This window comes from Schistocerca gregaria, chromosome 1 (genome assembly GCF_023897955.1).
Source record: "Schistocerca gregaria isolate iqSchGreg1 chromosome 1, iqSchGreg1.2, whole genome shotgun sequence".
Lineage (NCBI taxonomy): Eukaryota > Metazoa > Arthropoda > Insecta > Orthoptera > Acrididae > Schistocerca > Schistocerca gregaria.
The window spans coordinates 555539163-555565024 of NC_064920.1; the positions used below are offsets into that span (position 1 = coordinate 555539163).

A 25862-nucleotide genomic window follows, 5' to 3' on the forward strand; every position below is an offset into this window, starting at 1 on the left:
CAACCAACACACTATCCTGAATGCCTTTGCCAATGAGCCACCAGCAGTCCTCCACGAGCTACATTCTGCAACAGTGGTCTCAGTGGACTCCAACCCCAAATCGATGCCGGAACCTTTATGGCTACAATTAACTTGACCACTTATAGGGAGGGGGACAGATGACCTTAGCTGTTTAGTCCCCCTTAAACATCCCAACCACCACCACCACCACCACCACCACCACCACCACCACCACCACTTATAGGGAGCTAGGCTCACTGACACTACAATCTTTTGTAAATCAACTGAAGAGCTACAGTAATGATAACATTGATATGCTGGGACAGTTTTGCTCTACGTTAAAAAATCAGGAATATTCCCTAATGGATTGCAAATTAGTTGTAGCCATCAAGGGGTCTACTAACATTTTAGGTTTAGAGCTTTTTAATTCACTTTGTTTACAGGTTCATGGTTCTACCAAGCAAATTCAACTACTTCTTCCCAGTGCACATCACAAGGACCTCTTGAGAAAGCATGACCCAATATTTTCCAGAAAATCTACTTGTGTACCACTCATGAGGTACACATCACATTGAAGTCATCAACAGTGCCCAAATTTTGTGAAGTACAAAACGTGCCTTTCTGCCTTATGGGAAAAACTATAAGCAGAACTTCAACAGTTGCACAGTGAGGGAGCTCGACTTTGGTCACAAATAATTATAACACAACCAAATTACTAATTATGGCAGCTTATGCATCAGTTACAGCCTCGAGTTGGTCCTCTCCTGCAAAGTAAATGGAGGAGAGCGCCCTAACGCTTTCACATAAAAAACATTGATGCCTGCACAGTGCAAACTTAGCCACATCAAAAAGAAGGCACTGGCCATTTTATTCACTAGGAAAAAAGTAACTCAATTATGTGCAAGGACTCTAATTTTTTTGTTCTTACAGATCACAAACCACTGCTGCCCTCATTCAATGCAACTGTGGGCATACTTACCAAACAGCTAGACGACTCTAGCACTGGGCCATGTGCTATCAGAATACACTTAACAATTTTTAGTATTGATCCACGACTCAAAATCCATATACGGCCACACTTCTGTGACTTGCAGTGGAGCAAGAGCCAGACTTCGACAACATTCTAGAGATTTGTTTCCATATGGACTGTGAATCAAAACAAACATTCCAAGATTCCCTATCAATGCCAAAACGATCACCAAACAGATGCCAGAAAATATCGCCGTTCAGGACATCATGCTGTATGGGCAACATGGTTGGCCAGCAGATAAAACACTCTTGTGAAACCCAGAAGTGCTTGCCTACTGGCATTGTCGCCATGAAGTGTCATTGCTTAATGGGTTTCTTGTCCTCCACAATGAAAATGTAAAGGCAAGAGTCATCTCCTGAAAGTCTAACAGTACCATATTTTAATCTTGCTATGCCAAGGCCGTTGGGGTACAGTAATTACCAATCAGATGGACCGAGAGGGCATGTTCTGGAGTAGTATCGAAAAAGATACTGAACATATAATCACAACCTGCCAAATTGCCAGCACAATTATACAGCTCCAGCACACAAATACTTCCAATAGCCTCGAGCAGTGAAACCATGGTCCAGGCTCTGTCTTTACTTTTCAGGTCCATTCCTGGCATCTCATTGGATCATACTAGTCAATTCAGTGAGCAAATTCCCTTACGTTTCTCCCATGCATTCAGCAATGATGACCATAACCATTCAAACATAAGCAAGGATCTTTGCTATTAAAGTCCTCCCAAAAACTGTTGTGGCATTCCACCAATTTTATAACTCAATTAACATTTAATTTGTGCAAATGGCTCCTTTTCGTCTAGCATCCAACGGTAGAGCAGAATGCTTTGTTATGACTTTCAAATCTCAAATGGTGAACTTACTTATTACCCACACTGTTGTTGAAGCTCTCACACTCCTTTTGACATAACATTGTTCTGCTCACAGAATCGGGCGAGCACAGAAGAGAGTGTACATGGGTGCCCTCAGCACTTTCATCTTTCTATTATGAAAACTGTGGCCCATGACACTCTCAGAGGACATGCCATTATTCCCATAAGATTCACAATGAAGTGCGGACAATGTTTTCTTTTTGGAGCACAAGCACCTCTGGGCACCAGTGTGCATCATCAACATTCTCAGCAGCACTATGGTGGAAATCAAGCTGCAGCTTCAATCCTGGCCCAAAAATGCATCAATCCACCATACAGCTATCTAAGCAGTTTGACAATTTTCTAACTGACCCAAGTAGTCTAACTGTGTTATTGTGACTTTATAAATTGCAGCCCTTGTGGCTTAATTTGAAGTGTCTTTTATGTTGTTATTAACAAAGTGTTTGTTTTTTCTTTACCTGGGATCTTTTGCTTACATAGTGAGTTCTTATCTGGTCATTTCACATATCCATCAACTAACATTTCCATTTCATAGCAAATACAGAAATCAAATGACAGTAAAACTAAAATGAAGTTGCTACTAACAAGAATTGAACTATCAACTTTGCAATTACAAATATTTGCTTAACAGAGGCGAGGACTCTACAAAGTTTTTTTTTTCTTTTTCTTTTTTTGTGTGCAGTGTATTACTTTAAGACATTGATGTCAAGCCATGGACCTTCACTCTGAAGAAAGCCAAAGAGGGCAGTTCGTAAGACCCCCTGGTGTGTGTGTGTGTGTGTGTGTGTGTGTGTGTGTGTGTGTGTGTGTGAGTGATGGCAGAAATGGTGGAAATCAAGAGTACAATCACCATTCACAGTTCAGAAAATAGGGGCCCAGAGCATAATTCCAGTAATGAGATGTTACTTTTAAATATGATGAACACTGATGTGATTGGTAAGATTACAGACACTGAACTCACCTTAAAATCATAGGGGTTGTCTCTAAACGTTTCGCACAGTACAACTTCAGGGGCCATCCAATATGGGGTTCCAATAAAAGTATCGTGCTTCTGTAATGTATATTTATTTTTTGCAGATACTCCGAAATCCGCTGCAAAAACAATTACTGGCTTACATATAATACTGTAGCAACAACAACAACAAGTAAATATAATGTGAGTCAATGAATCTGGTTCTTAATAAAAGCTTTGACTGGATAGTATACTTTTGATGACATTATCAGTTATGTTACAGAAGGTCGTATACAATGAGCACATACCTAGTTTCACACCACCAGCCATTGTTAGCAGAACATTTCCAGCTTTGAGATCACGATGAATAACCTTTGATTCATGCAGAAAGTCTAGGCCTTTGCACATTTGCTGGCACACATAAGCAATTTGTGGTTCTGTAAGTGGTTTCTCTAATTCCACCATAATTGAATCTAGTGCGCCACCATCACAATATTCAATAAGCATCTGTGATAAAGAAAAGATCCAACAGAATTCAGTTCTTGAGGCTGATTACAAAACAAAGTATAGTTGGATTAATCTTTTCACGCACGCACACACACACACACACACACACACACACACAACACACACTGACGAGGGAGGGAGGTAGTAGATGACATACTGCAAAATTAGCCCCTAACCAGTAAAATTAATAAAAAGTTTGGACTTCTGTAAAACAGATGTTTACAAATTGGAATCATGGCTCAAATTCATATGAAAAATAGAAGAAACCATCATAATGGGACATAGCAGTATGATAGAACTACATGGTGATTACGGCTCATTAAAAAAGCTGAAGAACAACTCTCAAGAATGGATGTCTGACAATAATTCAATGAGCTACAGAACCAAATGAAATTACTATTCCCATTATGGAATATAAGATGAGCTACCAGAACATTCCACACCTACAATAGCTAAGATGATAATGGGATGAGATGAGATACATCATCACATGAAGACAGCTTTCCACTCATTCGTATTTTATGCATAGAAGGATATACATTTGGAGGCAAAATAATATACAGGAATATACTTGCAATATTTGACAAATGACAACACAGGTGACAATAATTTTTGCACCAGAGGAAATGAAAACTGGATCAAGCATCCATAATTGCAGTCCTCTAATATTCTGTGTGCCCATCATTAACAGTCAATGTTGCTTTACATAGTGTGGGATGAATTTGGTAATTACTGGCAGATTTCACAGTAATTTTGTCACTCTTCAGTGAGGAAAATATTCAGATGTGACATGTGATGGTCTACCTTTCAAACTTCTTTCAATCAAATGTGGGATATGTCAAATATGACTCGAGTCAAACAACTCACTAGTCACAGCATTTGAATGATAATGTTATCTTGTGGGATGCTACACACCAGACACACTACATGGACAGCATAGTACTCAACGAAAAAACAGAAGTGTAAATAGCTCCAGCACACTGCCCAACAAAAGGCAAGACAGTATCTCTATACTATCAGGTCACTGAAGAATCATTATGGATTATATGAAAATGAATATATCTGCCAGTATTGAGACTGGTTCACAGCATTTATTAGCCGCCACAATAATAGGGGGTTTGGTAAACAAATATGAGTGGCTCTACATTCCATGCTACAGTCACATTTAATTGCACCGGTTGTTAGGTTTGACAAATAACAACACATCAAATAAGAAAACACAGCTTTATACAGTATTCCATCTTCCACAGTATACCTACACCTAAAGTCTACGTAAATTACAATTTTGTATTATTTGTGGTATACAAGGTCTACTCAAAAAAATTCTGGAACTTTCTCCACAAAAATTTTCTACAGTTATCTTTCACTTGGTCTTCTTCGAAATACTCTCTTCCACAATTTATAGACTGCTCCCAATGCCATTTTCACTTCTGGAAACAGTCTTTATATGCCTTTTGCTGGATCATGCGAAACATAGTCTGCAAATTTTCTTTTATTTTGTTTATCATTGCAAATCTTTGTCCTTTCAATGTTTCAACGTCATAGCCACAGAACCACACCTAAACATCAGTTATGATTTCCTTAAGGAACATCTTGTTCTCATTTGTGCAATCCAAAAGCTCTTCACAGATTGCGAGGCGAAGGACTGTCCGATTTTGACCAGGGCGAACTTTTGCAGCAACACTATGCGTTCCACGATGTTGTGTTAGGATTTCATGACATGATCCAATGGAAATGTTACATTCTTCAGCAATCCCTCAGACAGTCAGTCTTCGTGTAGCACGCACAATTTTGTTGACGTTCCTGACATGAGCATTGTTGGTAGACATCGAAGGGCGTCCTCAATGAGAGTTGTCTTAAACTTCCGACCGGTCATTTTTATACCATATGAACAATTCGTAATACTGAGTACGGCCTAATTACTCATCACCGTAGGCTTCCTGCATCACTTAGTGTGTCATGTATAGGTTTTCTTGAGTTTCATACAAAATCTAATGCAGATGCATTGTTTCTCTAACTGTGCCATCTCGAAATTCGCAAACTGTGCAACACAATGTTCTACTCAATACACCACTGAACAATAACTAACATACATATAACAATGAAACTTCCGGCAGTTACACATTAACACACATGTGTGCATGGATGGCAACAGCATTTCACTCCAACTCACCGTTGGTGCAAAATTACGACTGTTCTGGAATTTTTTGAACAGGCCTCATACACAACATGGACCCTTAGATGCAGAGGTCATCTTCATGAAGAAGACTGTAAGTAGTTTACATTGAATTCTGCTTCCTAATGGTATTTGTAAGGCTTTTTGCAGAAGACTTGCATCCTATCAAAATAAAGAAAGTATGTCACATGTGTCAGGCAAAAAATTGAGTGGAATCAGTTCTGAAATTTATTCATTAAGAGATGAAAGTGCAGATATTTGAAGAATATTTCAATGACACCTCTGAATCTACTTTTTGTCTTTTTACTCCATTATGAATTACATTTTAATGTCTGTAATTAGGGGACAACTATGAAAGTTATGCACTCTGAATGCCAATGATTGCTTCTCTTCCATAGCTTGTCAGCAGAATCTGAAGTGGAAGAAGTTGTTGTTGGTCTTACTATGTTTTAATTATTATAAAAATGTTACATTTTGTTGCTGATGTTGTTTTATTGTTGGTCATTGGATGAGAAGATCTGGTTAAAGCTCTTTCTTTTTGTATATTACAGCCTTTCTGAAAAAATCATTCCAATCGTTTACACAACAACTTATGTCGGAGAGAACAATCAATTATTGATAAAATTATTTAATTGGATAGAGTGGCTCCTCCTTCAGGCAGAAGGGTTGAAGGGGAAGGAAGAATGGTGAAGGAGAAGGACTAGAGAAATCTAGGAAAAGGGGTCGATTTTGGGAAAGTCATCCAGAACGGTAAATCTTTCCTGACCCACTTTCCCAAAATCTATCCCTTTTCCTAGACCTCTCTAGTCCTTTTCCTTCACCCTTCTTCCTTCCCCTTCAGCCCTTCTGCCTGAAGAAGGAGCCACTGGTTCCAAAAGCTTGCCAATCACAACAGTCTTATGTCAGTGTTCTGCCACCACTTGGTGAGTAGATTTTTTTTACTTATATAATAAAATAATTTTATGTTGAAGAGAGAATTATTCTGGCAACAGTTGACCACCAAATGGTAAAGTTTCAGCAGTGGCAGTTCTTTTACATTATATTGTTAGAAACATACACAAAGAAAACTTATTATGAATAAGTGATCACTGATTCTATATGAAAACAACAGTTATCTGTTTGAAAATAGCAAACTTCATTTTTAATTTTTTTATTTCAATGAGACACATGTTCAGATATTAATAAATATTGTGGTGTGCAGAGTAAACTGCTACGTTCTTGCGTCTAACATTTCCCTTCTCCACAATTATTTATTTAAAAATGTGAACGCTTGCAGTTTCTTTACAGTAATCTCTTTTCAAAAGCTGATCTCTCACCACTGCTCCCTCCCCCTCATTAGATAGTAACCTAGGCTCAGTAAGAAGTTTTTTTGAAGGGCTTTGTTTTATGACACAGCTGCCAGGGCAATGCCTCAAATGTCCTAGTCACAGTGTGGTAGGAGTCCAAACACTGACCGACACCTGATGCAGAAAACTAGGGGCTTAGTTGAAATATTATGTATAGAAAATAAACTTGGATTTAATTCACAAATTTGTACTGTGGGTCTAAGAGAAACTGGTGCCATTCCTGAAGTGCACTTTAGTCTGTCTGGAAAACTCTCTCATATATCCGAGTATGACTGCTGCAACAGAAGAACATTATTATTATTATTATTATTATTATAAGCTCCATAAGAAACTTTGTTTTTAAGAGTGTGACTTATTTTCATAATCTTCCTTGTAGAAGTTGGAGTGGACTCTAAATTCACTGTATGCTTTTGATACTGACAGTAGCATATACCAAAATGCTTTTTATAATGAGCTTACTACACAGTTTCTGCTACATGTACAAAGAAATTGTTAAAAAAACTTGCCACACGTCTGCTGTCATAGATCATTTGGTCATCTAATTCCTTGAGAGCCCTCCAGGATATGCAATAGCTGGGACAATAAAGCCATGCATGTGTGTGTGTTTTTTATACTAGTTAGCTCAGAAAAGGGGCACTGTCAGAAAGCACAATAATTAAACTTCCTGACAAATTAAAAATGTGAGCCACACTGACTAATTCAGGACCTTTGCTTCTCATGGGCGACTGCTCGACCGACTGAGCTGCCCAAGCATGATTCTCGAGCCGGCCTCACAGCTTTACCTCCACCAATACCTCATCTCCTACTTTCCGCACTTCACTTCACAGACATTCTGCAAAACTTGCAGGAAAGCAAGTCAAAGGTCCTGAGTTTCAGTCTTGGTCTGGTACTCAGTTTTAATCTGCCAGGAAGTTTCATATCAGTGTACACACTGCTCTAGAGTGAAAAAATCATTCTGGGGGCTCATAATGTTTTCAATCTTTTTTATGTGTCTGTCAATAACTCGTCTAAACTATTAGCAGTGAGTGATTATCTTTAGCTTTTATAATACACAAAAAAAAAAAAAAAAAACAGAGTCCTACCATATTACTCCCCCCCCCCCCCCCCCACCCGTCATATTATCAATGAAAAGCATAGCGTGTGATGTCTCCAAGTGACATTTTTTCCAAATATGCCTAGCGGCAACTGTGCACGAGAGTATGTTTTTCTTGAGTTGCTTACCTAAGCATATTGTAGGTTCTTGTACTTAGTACTTACTTCCAATCCTGATGTTACATTATCTGATGACAATTAATTGAAACGCATTACAAATAATGTTTTTAGCAATCAAGAGATTTCCATGGAATTAATACATGCCAGAGCTATGAAGTTTAATAGTTATGACTGTACTGTTAAGCAGTATGACAGGTGACACACAATGGTTATCAATGTTTTCTAAACAAAATCTGAAAATTTCACAGTGAGGATCTATAATTACGATTGTACTGTTAAATATTTAAAACTTCAAATGCCCATCCTTCTACATGCTTTTCTGTGCAAAAACTACTTGTGTCTGCAGTACTGAATTTGTGATTTGTTTCCCATAGAAGAAACTTCTTCCTCCTCCTCTCCATGTTGCTTGTGGAATAGAAAGCTGCTAATTTATAACCTCCACATTTCTATTTCTGCATTTAAATGGTGCTAAGTCAAGCACAGTACATGGACTAATTTTCCATTTCCTGATTCACTTAACATAACAATTTGATTAACAATTCTGTTTTTCATTCCTGCAATATTATTTCTGTACATGACATCAAATGTACTGTCAAATTCAGAAGGTTAGAGGAACAGAACTTCCAGAAAAAAGTTGTGGAAATCAAACTATAAAGGGAAGCAGAGATAAATTTTTTAAGTAGACAAAATTCTCATATGATAAAACACACTGCATATAAATTAGGGAAATGTATTCATTCAATACATATTTACCAATGTTGGTGGCTTTGCGGAGGGGAAGGGGGTGGTTGGTTGGTTGGCTGATTTGGGGGGGAGAGAACCAAGCAGCGAGGTCATCGATCCCATGAGATTATGGAAGGATGGGGAAGGAAGCTGGCCGTGCCCTTTCAAGAGAACTGGGGAGTGAGAGGGGGGAGTGAGAGGGGGGGAGTGAGTGGGGGGGGGGGGGGGGCAGTCAGAGGGGGGTAGGGTGACTAAACAGTGAGGTCATCAGTCCCTCACTCAAGAGTTACTTCACTTGGAGTTAGTGATGTCGGCCAAAAATTTGATGGAATAATGGCAGTTTGAAAGAGTGGTAAAAATCAAGGAACTGAAAACAATACTGAGATCAAAGTTGAGGAAAAAAAGAAAGAACTGTAAGTAGATGGGCTGGGTTGGAATGAAGGTCAGAGTGGATGAGGGCCCTCCAAGGCTCACCTGTGTCAAGAGAAACCTCACATACATCTGATCCTCCCACTCCCAACAACCCCATGAAGGGCTAAAAAAGTGACAGAATAAATACTGTAATACTGTCTAGCCAGGAAATTCATAACAGCAAAAGTTAGAAGGCTAAAAATGTAATGAATAACAGTTGGACTAATAATAGTAAAAATAATGCAAGAGAAACAATCAGGTCAGTAGATGTATGGGCACAGCTGAGTGTCCATTGGGACTCAGTACGCAACAGGGGACATTCCTCTCACCACCGTCCTATACCCAATTCATTATAGGTCAAGTGATAAAGATGGGAATTAAGCATACACTCTCAGAAGAAGCATAAAAATCTGTTCAACTACTCTTTCATCATCAGGTAATACCAAGGATGTTTTCATCAGAGCGCTACTCCTTAAAAAAGTAAAATGTGGTAAAGAAACTGGAAGACCAAGCTTGGTGTGGAAAAACAGAAGGCAGGAGCTTTACACTAGGACGTGAGCTACTGTCTGTAAGGCTCAACGACCACAACAAGTGTTAAGCTGGTATGACCGATTTGGAGAAAACATAGGACGGTGGATTCTTTTGGGCAGGAAAGGAAGGAGGAGTCTCAAGCTGCCACAGGCTCCTGGATAGTGTGGAGTTTGTTACAGGGGGCGAAGCCCACATAATGCTCCATCTCCAAGTGAGAACAGGTCTTATTGTACTCACAAAACTGCATTACATGCACTCACAAAACTGCACCTGGGATAGTCAAGGCAAATGATAGCAAGGAAGCGTTAATACATTAGCAAGTAGGCAACAAATTCAATAATAACCAGAGTAACAGTAAATTACTATTGTTGTTCTGAGGAGTAGATGCAGGAGAGTAATATTTTTTACATATGTATCTAATTAGCAGGAAATAGTATGCTACTGGACATTGGTTTTATTCAAACGAATATCTACCCAGCACCTTTACATGTGTAAGGAACTTGTACAAGGAACTACGAAAAACTCTGAATATGGTAGAAGCAAACATATCCCACTAGTCTAATAATCTGCTTTAAGTCAAAATTTCTAGAACTTTTAAGAACGGATCCTCTATTGCTTACTGGTTTGGTGGGCAGGTACAGGCAGGGTGGGGAGTGAGTCATTGCCTTTTCCTTTAACACCCACTGACAGGAAACTGCATTTTCTTTATTCAATTCTTTGTGGCAGCTGGTTGAGTGAGAGTCTGTTAGGGCTTGCTGCTGGATTCAGTCTGCGTGAAAATGAACGTAAAAACGGAGCCACGAGTTTGTCTGAAAGTTTGTTTTAAAACCGAGAAATCGGCTTCTGAGACTTGTGAACTATCAAAAACAGGTTTTGGAGATAATTGTATGAGTCAGTCAAATGTTTTTGTCTGGTTCAATAGATTTAAAAACCGTCACGAATCATCTGAAGATGAACCACATTCCGACCGTCCTTCCACCTCAAAAACGAACAAAAATGTTGTGAAAGTTCGTAACTTAGTGCGCTCTGATTATAGGCTTAAAATTAGGGAGATAGCTGATGAAATTAATTTAAGTTTCTATGCAGTTCAGTCAATTTTAACTGAAGATCTGAAAATGCATCGAGTGTCTGCAAAATTCATTCCAAAAGTGTTGTCAAGTGACCAGAGACAATACCGACTTTGAAGTGTGACAAGCACTGATTAATCAGACTAAAAATGACGCCATATTTGTTAAATAGGGTAATAACAGGTGACGAATCGTGGGTATATGAATATGATCCTGAATCCAAAGTGCAGCTTTCGCAGTGGAAGACTCCAGATTCACCAGGACCGAAAAAAGAACGGCAAAGTCAATCGAAGGTGAAGACAATGTTGTTGATTTTTTTCGATTCTACGGGTATTCTGCATCATTAATTTAACCACTGGAGGACAGACAATTAACAAGGAATACTACAAATGTTTCCTTGAGCGTTTGCACGAAAAGGTGTGGAAGAAAAGGCCTGCATTGTGTAAAGACAGGAGTTGATTGCTGCACCATGACAATGCTCCAGCTGATCGTGCCTCCTCCATCATTGAATTTTTGACCAAATTCAAATTCCTGTGCTTCCACAACTGCCATATTCCCTTGATTTGGCCCCTGTGGACTTCTACCTGTTTCCTAAATTGAAATTTTCACTGAAAGGGAAGCAATTTGACTTGAATGAAGGCATCCATGCAAATACAGAGCGCGTCCTTAACACACTTCAGTAAAAAAATACCCAGGAATGTTTCCAAAACTGGAAACACCATTGGAGTCAGTGTGTTCAGTCAGAAGGGGACTATTTCGAAGGAGATGCATCACAGTAGCATGTAAGTACCACCACTGTACAATTACAAGCCCATTCCTAAAACTTTCCAATAGCACTTTGTATATTTCAATTGAGCTTTCTGGAGGTACGCTATGGCAGAAACAACTTTCTGTACCATTCTCCAATGTTGTTTGAATGAATGAAATCCTCACACACAAAGCCTAACAGCAAAGAGAAAGAGAGTACAAAAAGCAACAACTGAGTTGTAAGTGAGTTTCTCAGATACAACAAGATTTTAAGCATAATTCTGATTTTATTTACACTGCAGGTATAAGATAAATGCACCAAAGCAACTTCTGGCAGTTTCTGATAATATTCTAAGTGTACAATCTAAAAGTAATCAATATATGGCTGCCCAATTAGATTTCACACTGGAATTGAAAATTGGTACTGTACATTGTGTGTGTGTGTCTGTGTGTCTGTGTGTGTGTGAGAGAGAGAGAGAGAGAGAGAGAGAGAGAGAGAGAGAGAGAGAGAGAATAAAAAATGTTTTGCGTCAATGGCAAGAATCATATGATATTACTCATTTAGTTTCATAAGTAACACGTAATTTCGGTTAAATAAATACATAAAAGCATACCTAACCAAAACATATTTTTTGTCTCTTAACACAAACTGTTTCCTAATATGAAGAACACTATTCTAAAATACATACATACATACCATAATTACTTACAGGTTGTCACTGAAAAAGAAGTACTTGAAAAGTGAAAAACTCACCCACAGCTTTCCTTCATAGAAAAATGCTTCATGCAGATCAACAATATTAGGGTGTTTGCACTCTGATAGAATGTCTATTTCAATCATAAAATCAGACAGATCATCTTCTCCTTCAAGAGCACACATTTTGGCAGCAGCAAAGATATTTTTTTCTTGTGAGTGAGCCTGGAAACAAAATATTCAAACAATTCATTCATAACTTTACAGTCTGTGCAGGTGTGTGTGTGTGTGTGTGTGTGTGTGTGTGTGTGTGTGTGTGTGTGTGTGTGTGTGTGGGCGTGAGCGCGCACTTATGTCTGTCTATTCTTGGTGAAGGCCTTAACGGCCAAAAACTATAATTGTGCGAGTCGTTTTTGTTGTGCCTATCTGCGACTCATCATCTCCGCTATATGGTGAGTAACAAGTTTCCTTCTCAATATTGTCACCTGAAGCAATTTAGAAAAAACACAGACAAGTTATATAAGGATGATTAGATGGACCAATAACTACAAATATTTTAAACATTACCTTCACAAACCTCTGTATTTTTGTAACATGAATGGGATGAAGCTTTGATGAAATCTAAACCAATTCTAATTTTGGTAATTTTTTTTATAATGTACACAAAAGACCTTGACTGTCACTCCAAAAAAAAAAAAAAAAAAAAAAAAAAAAAAAAAAAAAAAAAAAAAAGAAAAAAAAAAAAACACCACGATGCTGATTCCAACATTCTTCTTTCCTTGAACAAAGTCATTGGCATTTTCCAAGTTCAGGGAAGGAAATAATAATTCACATTACAAGCAAAGAACACTATGTTGAATGATTTTGCACTACTTTAATATTACAAATACTACTTTTCAGAGACAATGAGAAGTTAGACATGTACGGTTTACAAGATTAACAAAAATTTCTGCCACTCTTGTGTATTTACACAATATGCTCAAAAAATAAATTTTGGATGATATTACCTTCTACAAGAAGTGCCAATCTCTTGACATAAGAAATACATGACAAAATCAAGAAGAAATGTGCAATGTGTAAGTGTTTTCTCTATGGTAATGTTTAATCTTTGGTGATAACAGTCAGTCTTCATAAGATAATGCCTTAAAAACTGAAAGCCAGTGAACAAATTCAGGGTTTCTAGAAGTTTCTCCATGTGAAATTCCCTGATTTCCAGACAAGTTTTACCATTTTTCCCTGATAAATTTTGAGGTCTCACAAATATTTAAGGACTTGTGTATTTCTCAAGTGTGAGCAAAAAACTTAAGTATTAACATCAACATATTTTGTAATGAACTGTGTTTAGATGGAGAAAGCAAGCCAAATGGTGCATGTGTTTCATTATGACCACTTTGTTATTTTATTTCAATATGACGAAACAAATTTGTTGACCAAAATAAGCATTTCCTTGGAGTCGCAAGACAGGTCTACAATACCTTCAATGTTTTCAGAAATAACCTCAGAAAAAAGTAGGCCTCTTGAAAGGAGTGTATAAGGCAGGGAAGAGTTGTGTAAACCAACACTATGGGTGACCACCAATAAAATGTTGGTTCTACTCAGTTCGTTATTGCTGGTTATTATCCACAGTGTCATGTCTATTATTCTACAGGTATTGTGTGATTTTTCTTTCGAGAAATACATGGGTGCATAGGGTACAAACTGCCAGTGACTGCCACAATTTTCTTCTTCTTACTGTTCATACTTTCAAAGTGCCAAAATGTACTATAATACGTAAAATCTCTATAAAATACAGTACTGTACAATGTAAGTGTGGTGAGACAGTTGCAATACTTGAAATCCATTGCCCACGGTCTCTGGCTGTCGAAGAGCACCACAGTCCTGGATCTACGGATAAACCACGAAAATCCGCCACATTACACCACACAGCCAGACCCAGTCTGTGGACAGATCAGTGAGACTAAATCAGACTGGCAGGGCTTGCACATTAGTGGGAAATGATGGGCTTCAGATTGTCAGGGCTGCCCCTTTAGAGATACCTGCAGAAATGGCCTGCAGTTTTTGCCCATTAATCCACATGTGTAGATTCATGAGTCACAAACAGCATGTTGATGAAATGAGGCTGCGGTGATCAATCCATGCAACAGATAACTTGTGCAAATACTCTGAGAATCAGTAATAATGAGGATAGGTAGCAACTCACTGTAAAGATGATGCTGAGCTGCTGGTAGGCACGTACAAAAGACATTCACACTCTCTCAACTAAATTTTCGGCCATAGCCTTTGTCATAAAATGAGAGCATGTACACATTCACACAATCCCCGAGACACAACTCATGCACACATAACTGCTGTCTCCGGCCACTGCATCTACAGTATCTGAGTATCAGATCCAAACACACCACTCTTCATGCCTTCCTGCCTCTTGTTGGTACCTGATAGGTTAGCTGCAAGAAGTGGTGGCAGCATTGACTGCAAGCTGAGGGGAGTAGCAGGAAGGGGAGAAGCAGAAGGAATGAGGGAACAGGGAAGCGACGCACATACTAAGCTGTGCCAAGCCAGCAACGATGCGTGACATCTCAGTAAACAAACCACTTCATCTACGAGACAAAACGTAGATTTTTTCAGCATTTTTTTTCCAAATTTCCTGATTTCCCCGACGTGTTTGAAATTCCCTGCTTTAAAGAACTTGGGGCAATCCTGAAATTAATAAATGGCACAGGAATATTCACAATATCATGTTTTTCATCTGGAAATGTGAAATTTTTCTATGAAGCAATGACAGCTAAATTTATTAACATTTTAATTAAAAAATGGGGAGGGTCTAGGAATGTGCATAATCACATTACAAGGATTTTAACTGCCTTCTTCACAAAGAATTTAAGTTAGTTTATTTGGTCATTTCGGAGTAATAACACTGCCTCCAAATTTTCAAGAGAAACGAGCTCAATACCATGCAATTTGGGGAGGGAGGGCGGGATGGGGGAGGGAGATCACAGGGTGGAGGGGAGATGGTTGGTTAAAAAAAAGTATAAATAACATGAATATTTTCAGGACAAAACATGTTTCTTCAGTTGTTGGGGAGTAAAGTGGAGAGCAGCGCAAAGAGGCAGCAGGTGTACAGAAAATGTCATACTTTGATAATATTGCAAAACTATTGTATAAAAAAGTTGAGGGAAAAGTTCTGTTGCTAGAAGATACTTATGGATATTGTGCGACTGAAAGAAACAGGAAAGGTATAAAATCAGTACTATATCATTATAGAGGTGTGCACATAAAGAGGTGTGGGGTGATACACAGTGGCAAGCCAACAGCGACATTCTGTCATGCCCCTCTGTAGCGAGCGCTTACAGTGCAGTGTGCCTGAAGAACATTGTGTTATTTTAAGTATTCTGAGATTATTTAACAACTATAGTGTTCGTAATGGGTGGCACTCTTTTTATTTTGTTTTTATTTATCTTTAATCTTCCAAGGATCATCTCTCAATGACACAAAATTTTTCCAGGTAATACAATACTAATCAACAGGTTAAAATATATGATGTCCTGGGGGAATGAATGATAGTCAGGGATAATATAGGAATGATCGTTGGAAGCAAAATACTTTGTTTGGAGTTATACTCTATTTAAAATGGTTTCCAAAGTAGAACACGTTTACTGTATTATTCAATTCAATGTTAGGTTTACACATGTACAACAGTCAATAGACATTACAAAAATCTCAACCGAAAAATACATATTTTTAACACATTCACCTCTAAGCATTATCTTACAAATCACATTACAGCTGCTGTACAGTTAACAATAAATGTTCGAATAACCACCATCAACTTCAGTGCATTTGTGAACTGCTGGGAAACCATGTTAGGTTGGCTTGTCCGAGTGTCTCTGCTCATTTCCTAAGGAGGGTAGCAGTGTCCATGATGTGACTTGGCAGTTTGCACTTGTATGCCACAGACTTCATCCAACCCAATAAACAAATATCTAATGGTGTAAGGCCTTATGATCTTGGTGGCTTGTTAATTGCACTATCACAACCAATCTAGTGGTTACAGTAAGTGTGGTTCACATGTTCCCTCACATGTCAGGTAAAATGCAGGAAATATTGGCTTGGTGCATAAGTTGTTGCATTTTTGTTTTGTATGTTGGTATTCTGGTTGCTATGGGTTTCTGTGTCGACTAATTTTTTATTGTAGTTCACTGTTGCTACTTGACTTCACATAATGTCATTTGGAGACAGTGACTGGAGCTGTGGATGCTAGAAAAATGGAATGCTGAGAAACTGGAACATTTCCCACATATTCTTCTGTTACAAGTTCAACAGAGGTGTGACAGTATTGGAGGCAGCCTGAAACATTTGTGCCACATAAGGGGATAATGCCACTGCACAGAGCACACCAAGAAAATGGTTTTCTCATTTTTTGGAGAATCGTTACTGTTCATGTTCATGAAGATCTTCAGGGTTTGATAAAGAAGATCATTTAAACGCATTAATTCACAATGATTGTATCAGTGTACTCAAGAACGGGCAAATGTGATGAACTGCGATCATTCCAACACTGTGCAACATTTTCCTGCAATGGGGGAAATTAAAAAATCTGGTGTACGGGTACTGTATGCTCTAAGCCAAAATCACAAAAAATATACATGTAGCAACAAGTTCATCTCTGCCTGTTTGTTATCAACTGGTTGTGAACAAGATTAACCATTCCTACTATGTATCCTTACTGGTGGACAAGGAATGGTGTCTTTATGCTAATGTAAGGAAAGCAAACAAAGGTTGAGCCTAAACAAACCACCAACTTCCCGTTAAAAGACGTAAGCTGATCCACAAAAGATAATGCTATGCATCTAGTGGAACTGATGGTGTGGTGTATTATGAATTGCTCCCCCCAGGGTGTGACCATCACTTCTGATGTTTACTGTGAACAATAGATTGACAAAAAACACTACCAGAGTTGGTTTGGAACGTTATTCTGCATCCACCTTATTCACCTGGCCTACACTCTTAGATTTTCACCTTCTTCACTTTATACTGAACAACCCTCAAGGAACATTCTTTCTTGGTGAAAATGCACTCCGAACATGGCTTGACAAGTTCTTCACCTCAAAACCATGTGATTTCTACAGTCTACATCTACATCTACATGACTACTCTGCAATTCACATTTAAGTGCTTGGCAGAGGGTTCATCGAACCACAATCATACTATCTCTCTACTATTCCACTCCCGAACAGCGAGCGGGAAACACGAACACCTAAACCTTTCTGTTCGAGCTCTGATTTCTCTTATTTTATTTTGATGATCATTCCTACCTATGTAGGTTGGGCTCAACAAAATATTTTCGCATTCGGAAGAGAAAGTTGGTGACTGAAATTTCGTAAAAAGCTCTCGCCGCGACGAAAAACGTCTATGCTGTAATGACTTCCATCCCAACTCATGTATCATATCTACCACACTCTCTCCCCTATAACATGATAATACAAAACGAGCTGCCCTTTTTTTGCACCCTTTCGATGTCCTCCGTCAATCCCACCTGGTAAGGATCCCACACCGCACAGCAATATTCTAACAGAGGACGAACGAGTGTAGTGTAAGCTGTCTCTTTAGTGGACTTGTTGCATCTTCTAAGTGTCCTGCCAATGAAACACAACCTTTGGCTCGCCTTCCCGACAATATTATCTATGTGGTCCTTCCAACTGAAGTTGTTCGTAATTTTAACACCCAGGTACTTAGTTGAATTGACAGCCTTGAGAATTGTACTATTTATCGAGTAATCGAATTCCAACGGATTTCTTTTGGAACTCATGTGGATCATCTCACACTTTTCGTTATTTAGCGTCAACTGCCACCTGACACACCATACAGCAATCTTTTCTAAATCGCTTTGCAACTGATACTGGTCTTCGGTTGACCTTACTAGATGGTAAATTACAGCATCATCTGCGAACAATCTAAGAGAACTGCTCAGATTGTCACCCAGGTCATTTATATAGATCAGGAACAGCAGAGGTCCCAGGACGCTTCCCTGGGGAACACCTGATATCACTTCAGTTTTACTCGACGATTTGCCGTCTATTACTACGAACTGCGACCTTCCTGACAGGAAATCACGAATCCAGTCGCACAACTGAGACAATACCGCATAGCTCCGCAGCTTGATTAGAAGTCGCTTGTGAGGAACGGTGTCAAAAGCTTTCCGGAAATCTAGAAATACGGAATCAACTTGAGATCCCCTGTCGATAGCGGCCATTACTTCGTGCGAATAAAGAGCTAGCTGCGTTGCACAAGAGCGATATTTTCTGAAGCGATGCTGATTACGTGTCAAGAGATCGTTCCCTTCGAGGTGATTCATAATGTTTAAATACAGTATATGCTCCAAAACCCTACTGCAAACCGACGTCAATGATATAGGTCTGTAGTTAAATGGATTACTCCTACTACCCTTCTTGAACACTGGTGCGACCTGCGCAATTTTCCAATCTGTAGGTACAGATCTATTGGTGAGCGAGCGGTTGTATATGAGTGCTAAGTAGGGAGCTATAGTATCAGCTTAATCTGAAAGGAACCTAATCAGTATACAATCTGGACCTGAAGACTTGCCCATATCAAGCGATTTGAGTTGCTTCGCAACCCCTAAGGTATCTACTTCTAAGAAACTCATGCTAGCAGATGTTCGTGTTTCAAATTCTGGAATATTCCATTCGTCTTCCCTGGTGAAGGAATTTCGGAAAACTGCGTTCAATAACTCCGCTTTAGCGGCACAGTCGTCGGTAACAGTACCATCGGCACTGCGCAGCGAAGGTATTGACTGCGTCTTGCCGCTTGTGTACTTTACATACAACCAGAATTTCTTCGGATTTTCTATCAAATTTCGAGACAATGTTTCGTTGTGGAACCTATTAAAGGCATCTCGCATCGAAGTCCGTGCCAAATTTCGCGCGTCTGTAAATTTTAGCCCATCTTCGGGATTTCGCGTTCTTCTGAACTTCACATGCTTTTTCCGTTGCCTCTGCAACAGCGTTCCGACCTTTTTTGTGTACCACGGGGGATCCGTTCCATCTCTTACCAATTTATGAGGTATGAATATCTCAATTGCTGTTGCTACTATATCTTTGAATTTGAGCCACATCTCGTCTACATTCGCATAGTCAGTTCGGAAGGAATGGAAATTGTCTTTTAGGAAGGCTTCTAGTGACACTTTATCCGCTTTTTTAAATAAAATTATTTTGCGTTTGTTTCTGATGGATTTGGAAGAAATGGTATTGAGTCTAGCTACAACGACCTTGTGATCACTAATCCCTGTATCAGTCATGATGCTCTCTATCAGCTCTGGATTGTTTGTGGCTAAGAATGGGAAAGTTACCCCAGAGTTGGCAGACTGTTGCAAATAGTGAATGAGAATACATTATTGATGACTGAAGTCTCTGTTACGCGTATATGCTGTGTCTATTAAACTTATGGAAAAAGGTCTATGAACTTACACACCAACCCAATATGTTGCAGTCCACATGGGCAAAAGAATATCCTCAGGGTGTCCAACTGGTTTCTGTAGACTACTACTCAGTAGATATGGACCCTTCACACAACTATTGATGACGCTTTGTCCGTCTCCTCCTCCTCCTGCCCTCTCTGTCTGTCTCCTCCACCCTCCCTCTCCCTGTCCATTTCCTCCCCCTCCTTGCCTATCTCCTCCTCCCCTCTCTGCTTAGTCATTCCGACCACACCTATAATGATGAGATGAATTCTGATACTACTCACACTACCTCAGTCATGCAGGGAAGCCTAAATGTCATGTGTTACCAACATTTTTCATTTCCATTCACTTCGGAGCCATGTTTAAAATTTCAAGTCTCTACCTCATCGGAAAGCTAGTTTAAAATCAATTGCAAAATCTGTATCAAACAGACACAGACAAAAAGCGACCTAATAGAAACATGGCAAAAATGTGTAAAAGCCAATAAGAAGTAAAAGAACGTCTGTGGTGCATATAAATTCCCAATATTTGAATGTATAAAATAAGGAAATGAAGTCTTGTGTACTTATTAAAAATTATCTTACTTGGTATTGTATGCCCTTGCTGCCTTCATGTAGCATCTATGGAACCAGTTAAGGGGAAGGTGGGGTGGAGGGGACAGTTTTAAGTCAAAACCAAACTATAGTGCAACACATACATTTAACAATCCCCATACAATACTTTTTTTAAAATTCTAGAACTAACCAAAAATTTCATTAAAATATTTTGGGATCTGTTTGACATAAATTAATACCGGAAATAAAATATTAATCATTTTAGTAATGAATATGAGTGGTTGACAAAAAAATAAAAATTATCTAGCTATGCAAGACTGTAAAATTACACAGCATTAATGTTAAATTGATCATCCAATATCATGCACTGCATCTTGCAAGGAGCATGTTATTTTTAGATTAATATGAAAGTATGGAAACTGTCTCCTGTGTCACTGTTCAAACATCTAAAAAGTCCTGCAGACACAAGAAAAGAAATGTACATATTTTAAGGGTTTAAAAGTTCAAATAACCATTAATATATAAAACAATTAACTATCTGTAAAGCTGGATTTTGTGGCTGGAAAAACAAGAAAACAGAAACATACCTTCACTGATATTAGTTTTAATACTTAAATTTCATTGTTCCTCCACTTCAGTTCAGTAGCTCTTCATAAGGTACTCGTTCAACCCATATAATGTTGAACATTCTTCAGTAGAACCAACTTTCAAAAGCTTCTATTCTTCAATTGTCTAACCTGTGTCACCCGTTTTTACTTCTGTCCAAGACTCCACTCCAGATGAGTATCTTCAGAAAAGACTTCATAACACTTTAACTTCTTTAGCATTTTTCTTACTAAGTCAAGAGCGGCCTATAATACTTCTATTGGTGACTAGTTTAGAAAATTTTTGTACATTCTCTAACCATTACCTGCACATGTAATTTTTGACTGTACATAATAAATTTGTTTTTACATCAGATCAAGAACGTTTTTGACTGTTTTACAATTGTCTTGGTAGAGTCAACATGAAATACTTTTCTTGCAACTGAAAGTCTGTGTTGCATATCCTCTCTGTCATTTTGTTCTCCAAAGAACAAAACTCATCTACTACTTTTCGTGTCTCATTTCCTAACCTAATCCCCTAAGCATCACATGATTTAATTTGGCTATATTTCAATTATGTATGTTTACTATTGTTAACGGTCATCTTGTAACCCCTTTTCAAGACGCTATCCTTTCTGTTCAATGCTCTTCAAAGTCTATTGCAATATCTGACAATTACAATGTTATCAGCAAATCTCAAAGTATTTATGTATTTTGTTCCCAAATTTCTCCTTGGTTTCCTTTACAGCTTGCTCAGTGTAGAGATTGAATAACATCAGCAATAGGTTAAAATTATGTAACACCCCCTTCTCAATTACTGGTTCCCTTTCATGCCGCTCGACTCTAACAGCAGTTTTGTATCTGTACAAGCTGTGAATAACGCTGCAAAAAGATTCCTATAACTCTACAAATGCCATAAACGTATGTTTGCTCTTCTTTAACCTATCCTCTAGGTTAAATCTTAAGGTCAGTATTAGCTCGGGTGTTGTTACACTTCTTCAAAACCGAAACTGATCTTGCTAAAGTCAGCCATTACAAATAATGTTACTGAAACATCACGGAATACAGTAAATAAGGAATAGGGAGAAGAGAGGATATGCAAGCTACAGTGATATAGTAATAAGAGAAAATGGAAAGGAAAATTGGTGACCTAGCTGAAGACAGTATGTGAGAGGTTTGCAAGACTTACATAGTTTACACCTCCCCCTCCCCCTCGCACTTCATATATACAGGGTGGAGAAAAACTGTCACAAAATTTTAACCCTGGACAGCTGACACTAGTACGAACCAAAATTACTAATGTTGTGTAGGTCAACAATGCACCATTTTTAAACTATGGAAAATTAGCGCAACATGCTCTGATTGGCCATGGGATTGCCCTGTTGCCATTCATTGGTTGACGGGCAGTGCTACGGCTGTCAGTTCACACATACAAACATCCCTTGCCTCGTCACTGCTCTAACATGATACGTACACGTGTCGAATAGGTCTTGCTGTTTGTCTCCACTACACGTCAGAGGTATTCACATTTAAGCTTCACTTCGGAGCACACAAACGTCAACTGTGATTTAGTCACACAGTAAGCATGGCGGCACAGCATTTGTTGAACGAGATATGGCTTTTGTTTAAGGACTAGCTGTAAAGTAGGAGATGAGTTCTGCTCTTTGGAGAACAAAATGACTGATGATGGCCAAATTAGAGAGGATATACAATGCTTGAAGTTCAACAGTTGTTTAAGGAATGGTACCTAGCACCTTCCACCAGGCTGGCCTTTGCAATACTCTAAACATTCATTACTGGGCAATGGGAAATCCTCAAGTCATGTATGTCCACGGACACCAGCAACAATTTTCGCTCAAAATTTGGGCAGGCATTGTGGGTGACCATCTGATTGGGCCAGTCCATCTACCTCCTCGACTTAACAGGGCAAATTACCTTCACTTTTTGCAAGAAACTCAACCCAGCCTGCTGGAAGATGTTCCCCTAGGCATAGCAGTCATGCTGTGTGCAGATATTTAAATGAACTCTTTGATGGGCGGGTAATTGGCAGCCGTGCTCCTAGGACACAGCCCCCACGATCAACAGACCTCATGCCACCAGACTTTTTCTTGTGGGGATACTTTAAGGTTCTATTTCACCTACCCAGGCACGAGCCACCTAGAAATGAAGAGGAATTAATGGATCACATTCAACACGCCACCAATCACATCAGGGCAATGCCAGGAATCTTTCGAGAGTTTGGCAAAATACCGTTAGACGTTACAAAGCTTGTGAAACATCAGAGGGTCGCCAGTCCGAGCACCTGCTGTAAGTAAACAATGTCTTAGCTACAAAAGAGGCCCTTTTCAGGACCAACACACAATTTGTAAAAGACTTTCTGTATGTGAACTAACAGTTGTTGACAGGTTTGTTCCCAGTACGCCTTATCTTGAAACTACAATGGATGTGTTAGAATCCCAGATTCACCCCCAGGCCCCCAGAGTGGAAGGCTGGTGTGCTACCACCACATGTGGATACATCTCAATCTCCAACAGGCAAAGCATTCGCGGTCATGCATTGTTCAGAGCATGTGGCAACAGGACAATCCCGCAGCCAATCTGAGCGCACAGTGCCAAGTTTCCGTGGTTTAAAAACTGTGTGTTACCGACCTACAAAATATTAGTAATTTTTGTTCCTAATGGCATCAGCTACCCAGGGTTAAAATTTTGTGACAATTTTTCTCCATCCTGTCTAAGTAAAACATAACTCAAGGGCAAAAACAGTCGCAATACATACGTCTATAACATATTTTACGATGCAATTTTGGTTTTTACAGTGAAATGTATGACAAATATTGTGTGACTATACACTGAAGAGCAATCTGTTACCACAATCTTTAATTCACATTGGTTGGCTAGATGAACATGGAGCCTTCCAACAAAATTTAGACCTTCAGCTACATTATAGATTAGTCTATTACCACAACCAAGATTTCAGAGGGAGAATGTAGCACAGTTGAAGGGGAGGGGGAGGGGTGGGAGTTGGGAAGCTAGAATAGGGGGAAAAATTGTGTAGTCACAAATCTTTGTGCAGTGGTAGGAGGGAGTGTTATGAACAACATACTAAAAATCTCCACTGGTCGGTTGTAAATGTGGGGGAGTGTGTGTGTGGGGGGGGGGGGGGGGGGGTGTCATTTATTTATATTTTTCTTGAATAACTCAGAAACTACAGCTTCTAATGAAAATGTTTCCCAGTACGAAATTAAATTACATTAAATTTCCTAATGAAAAGCTTCCTATTCATTTCATATTAAATGTGTGTACCACACCCAACTGCAGTAGAGCCATATTAAGGGATTAACTATTCTCTGTGGTCTTAGCATGGTGGAAGGGGTTGGTTGGTTGGTCACGGGGAGGGAGGAAAAGACCAAATGAGGTCATCAGTCCCCCGCTCCAAGGGTAGTGCATCCAGAAGTAGACACATCCACTGAGAACATTTTCTGGTCTAGTTGGGAGATTCACAACGGTAAATGTGAGAATGCTAAAAATGTATTGGATATCTTTTATAGTGTCAACAATGAAAGCAAGAAGAAGGAAATACGGAAGCAGCAGCTGGGCATCCCCGGGGCTCTACATGTGAAAGGAAACTTCTCACTCACAGCTGTCCCACCTTTGATTCATTACATACAAGAGCACACACTGATCAACAAAGTGCAAGACCCCGAACAGAAAACTGGGTGTGGCAGAAAGGTGGCAAACCAAATCTAGAAGCAATTAAAACAGAGTAAAAGAGGGATGAAAGAGTAGCCTGGTCATGAAAGTAGGGCTGGGCATCCCCCAGACCTAGCATACAGTGAGATGTGCCTCATACCCAACCACCTTGGCCCTGATCTGGAGGTAGATTAAAACTTCATAACTGAGAATAACACTCACTTTCATGGAAAAAACTGAGAAATGGTTCAACCATCTGTGAGTCTTTTGAGGAAGTCCATACTTTGAATGGAGGCCAAAAAGAGGGTGTGTTCCACCATGATATAAGCTATGGTCAGCAAGGTTCCACAACTACAATGTTAGTGTGACTCACTACACAAAAGAAGACCATGGGTTAACCTGGTATGATCGAAGTGGAGATGACACAGGACTGTGGATTCCTTCCGGAGAAAGTGGAAGGAAGAGTGCCATGCAGCAGTGGTCTCCTTTGTTGTGCAGAGTTTATTAAATCAGGCAGTAGCCCACAGGATACTGTTCCATTTCCGTGTGAGCAGATGTGTCTTGTGCACCTACAAATCCGCACCTGAAGTCAGCAAAAGCGAATGGGGAGCTAGTAAGTGCTCCTCTACCCAAACAGTCGGCCAGTTCATTCCCCAGTATACCTGCATGACTTCTGATCCACAGAACGCCAACTGAGCACACAGTGTGACAAATGTCAGTGACAAGGCCATGAACAAAGGAGCCCAAAGGGTGGCAAGAATAGTATCGATCAACAATCTGGAGGCTGCTCATTGAATCAGTACATGTCAAAACATGTCACCAGAGGCCCATGTAATAACATGGAGATCTCTGCCAATGGCTGTCAGCCCTGCCATAAACACACCATATGTCCTGGCAGTAAACGGTTTTGCAACCAGCAGGAGATGCAAAAGCATGTCCCATCCCATATACAGTTTTAGAGCAGTCAGTGTGGAAGATAGTAGCACGCTGGAATTCTTGAAGAACTAGACATAACAAATGCTGAAAGGTCATGGGGGTAGCTGAGGCTTCAGGACTTTGGAAGACAGTGGTTTTAATACGTGACCTGCGCACCATCCAAGGTTGAGTGCACAAGACAATATGGGGAGAAAAATCCAGGGAGGGCAGATGGAGATCTCAGAAGAGGGAAGTGAGGCACATTCCAACTGGCAGTCCCACCCAAAGAAGGGTATCAGGATGACAACACCCCTCCTGTGTAACAGAGAATGGGAGATGATGGATGATCAGGGAATTGTCAAATGGTGATTGCATAGGA

The 25862-nt window shown here is 39.5% G+C and overlaps 1 protein-coding gene across 3 annotated transcripts in view; it reads right to left on the reverse strand.

The window, feature by feature from the left end:
- Positions 1-25862, reverse strand: part of LOC126356322 (serine/threonine-protein kinase 10) — a 171633-nt gene that overhangs the window by 116293 nt on the left and 29478 nt on the right. For all 3 annotated transcript variants that reach the window (XM_050007313.1, XM_050007296.1, XM_050007305.1), the window contains exons 3-5: positions 12328-12492; positions 3162-3360; positions 2863-2993 (exon numbers count right to left, since the gene is read on the reverse strand). In XM_050007313.1, coding sequence (XP_049863270.1) covers positions 2863-2993; positions 3162-3360; positions 12328-12492 — 495 coding nt within the window. The remainder of the gene's footprint in view (positions 1-2862; positions 2994-3161; positions 3361-12327; positions 12493-25862) is intronic.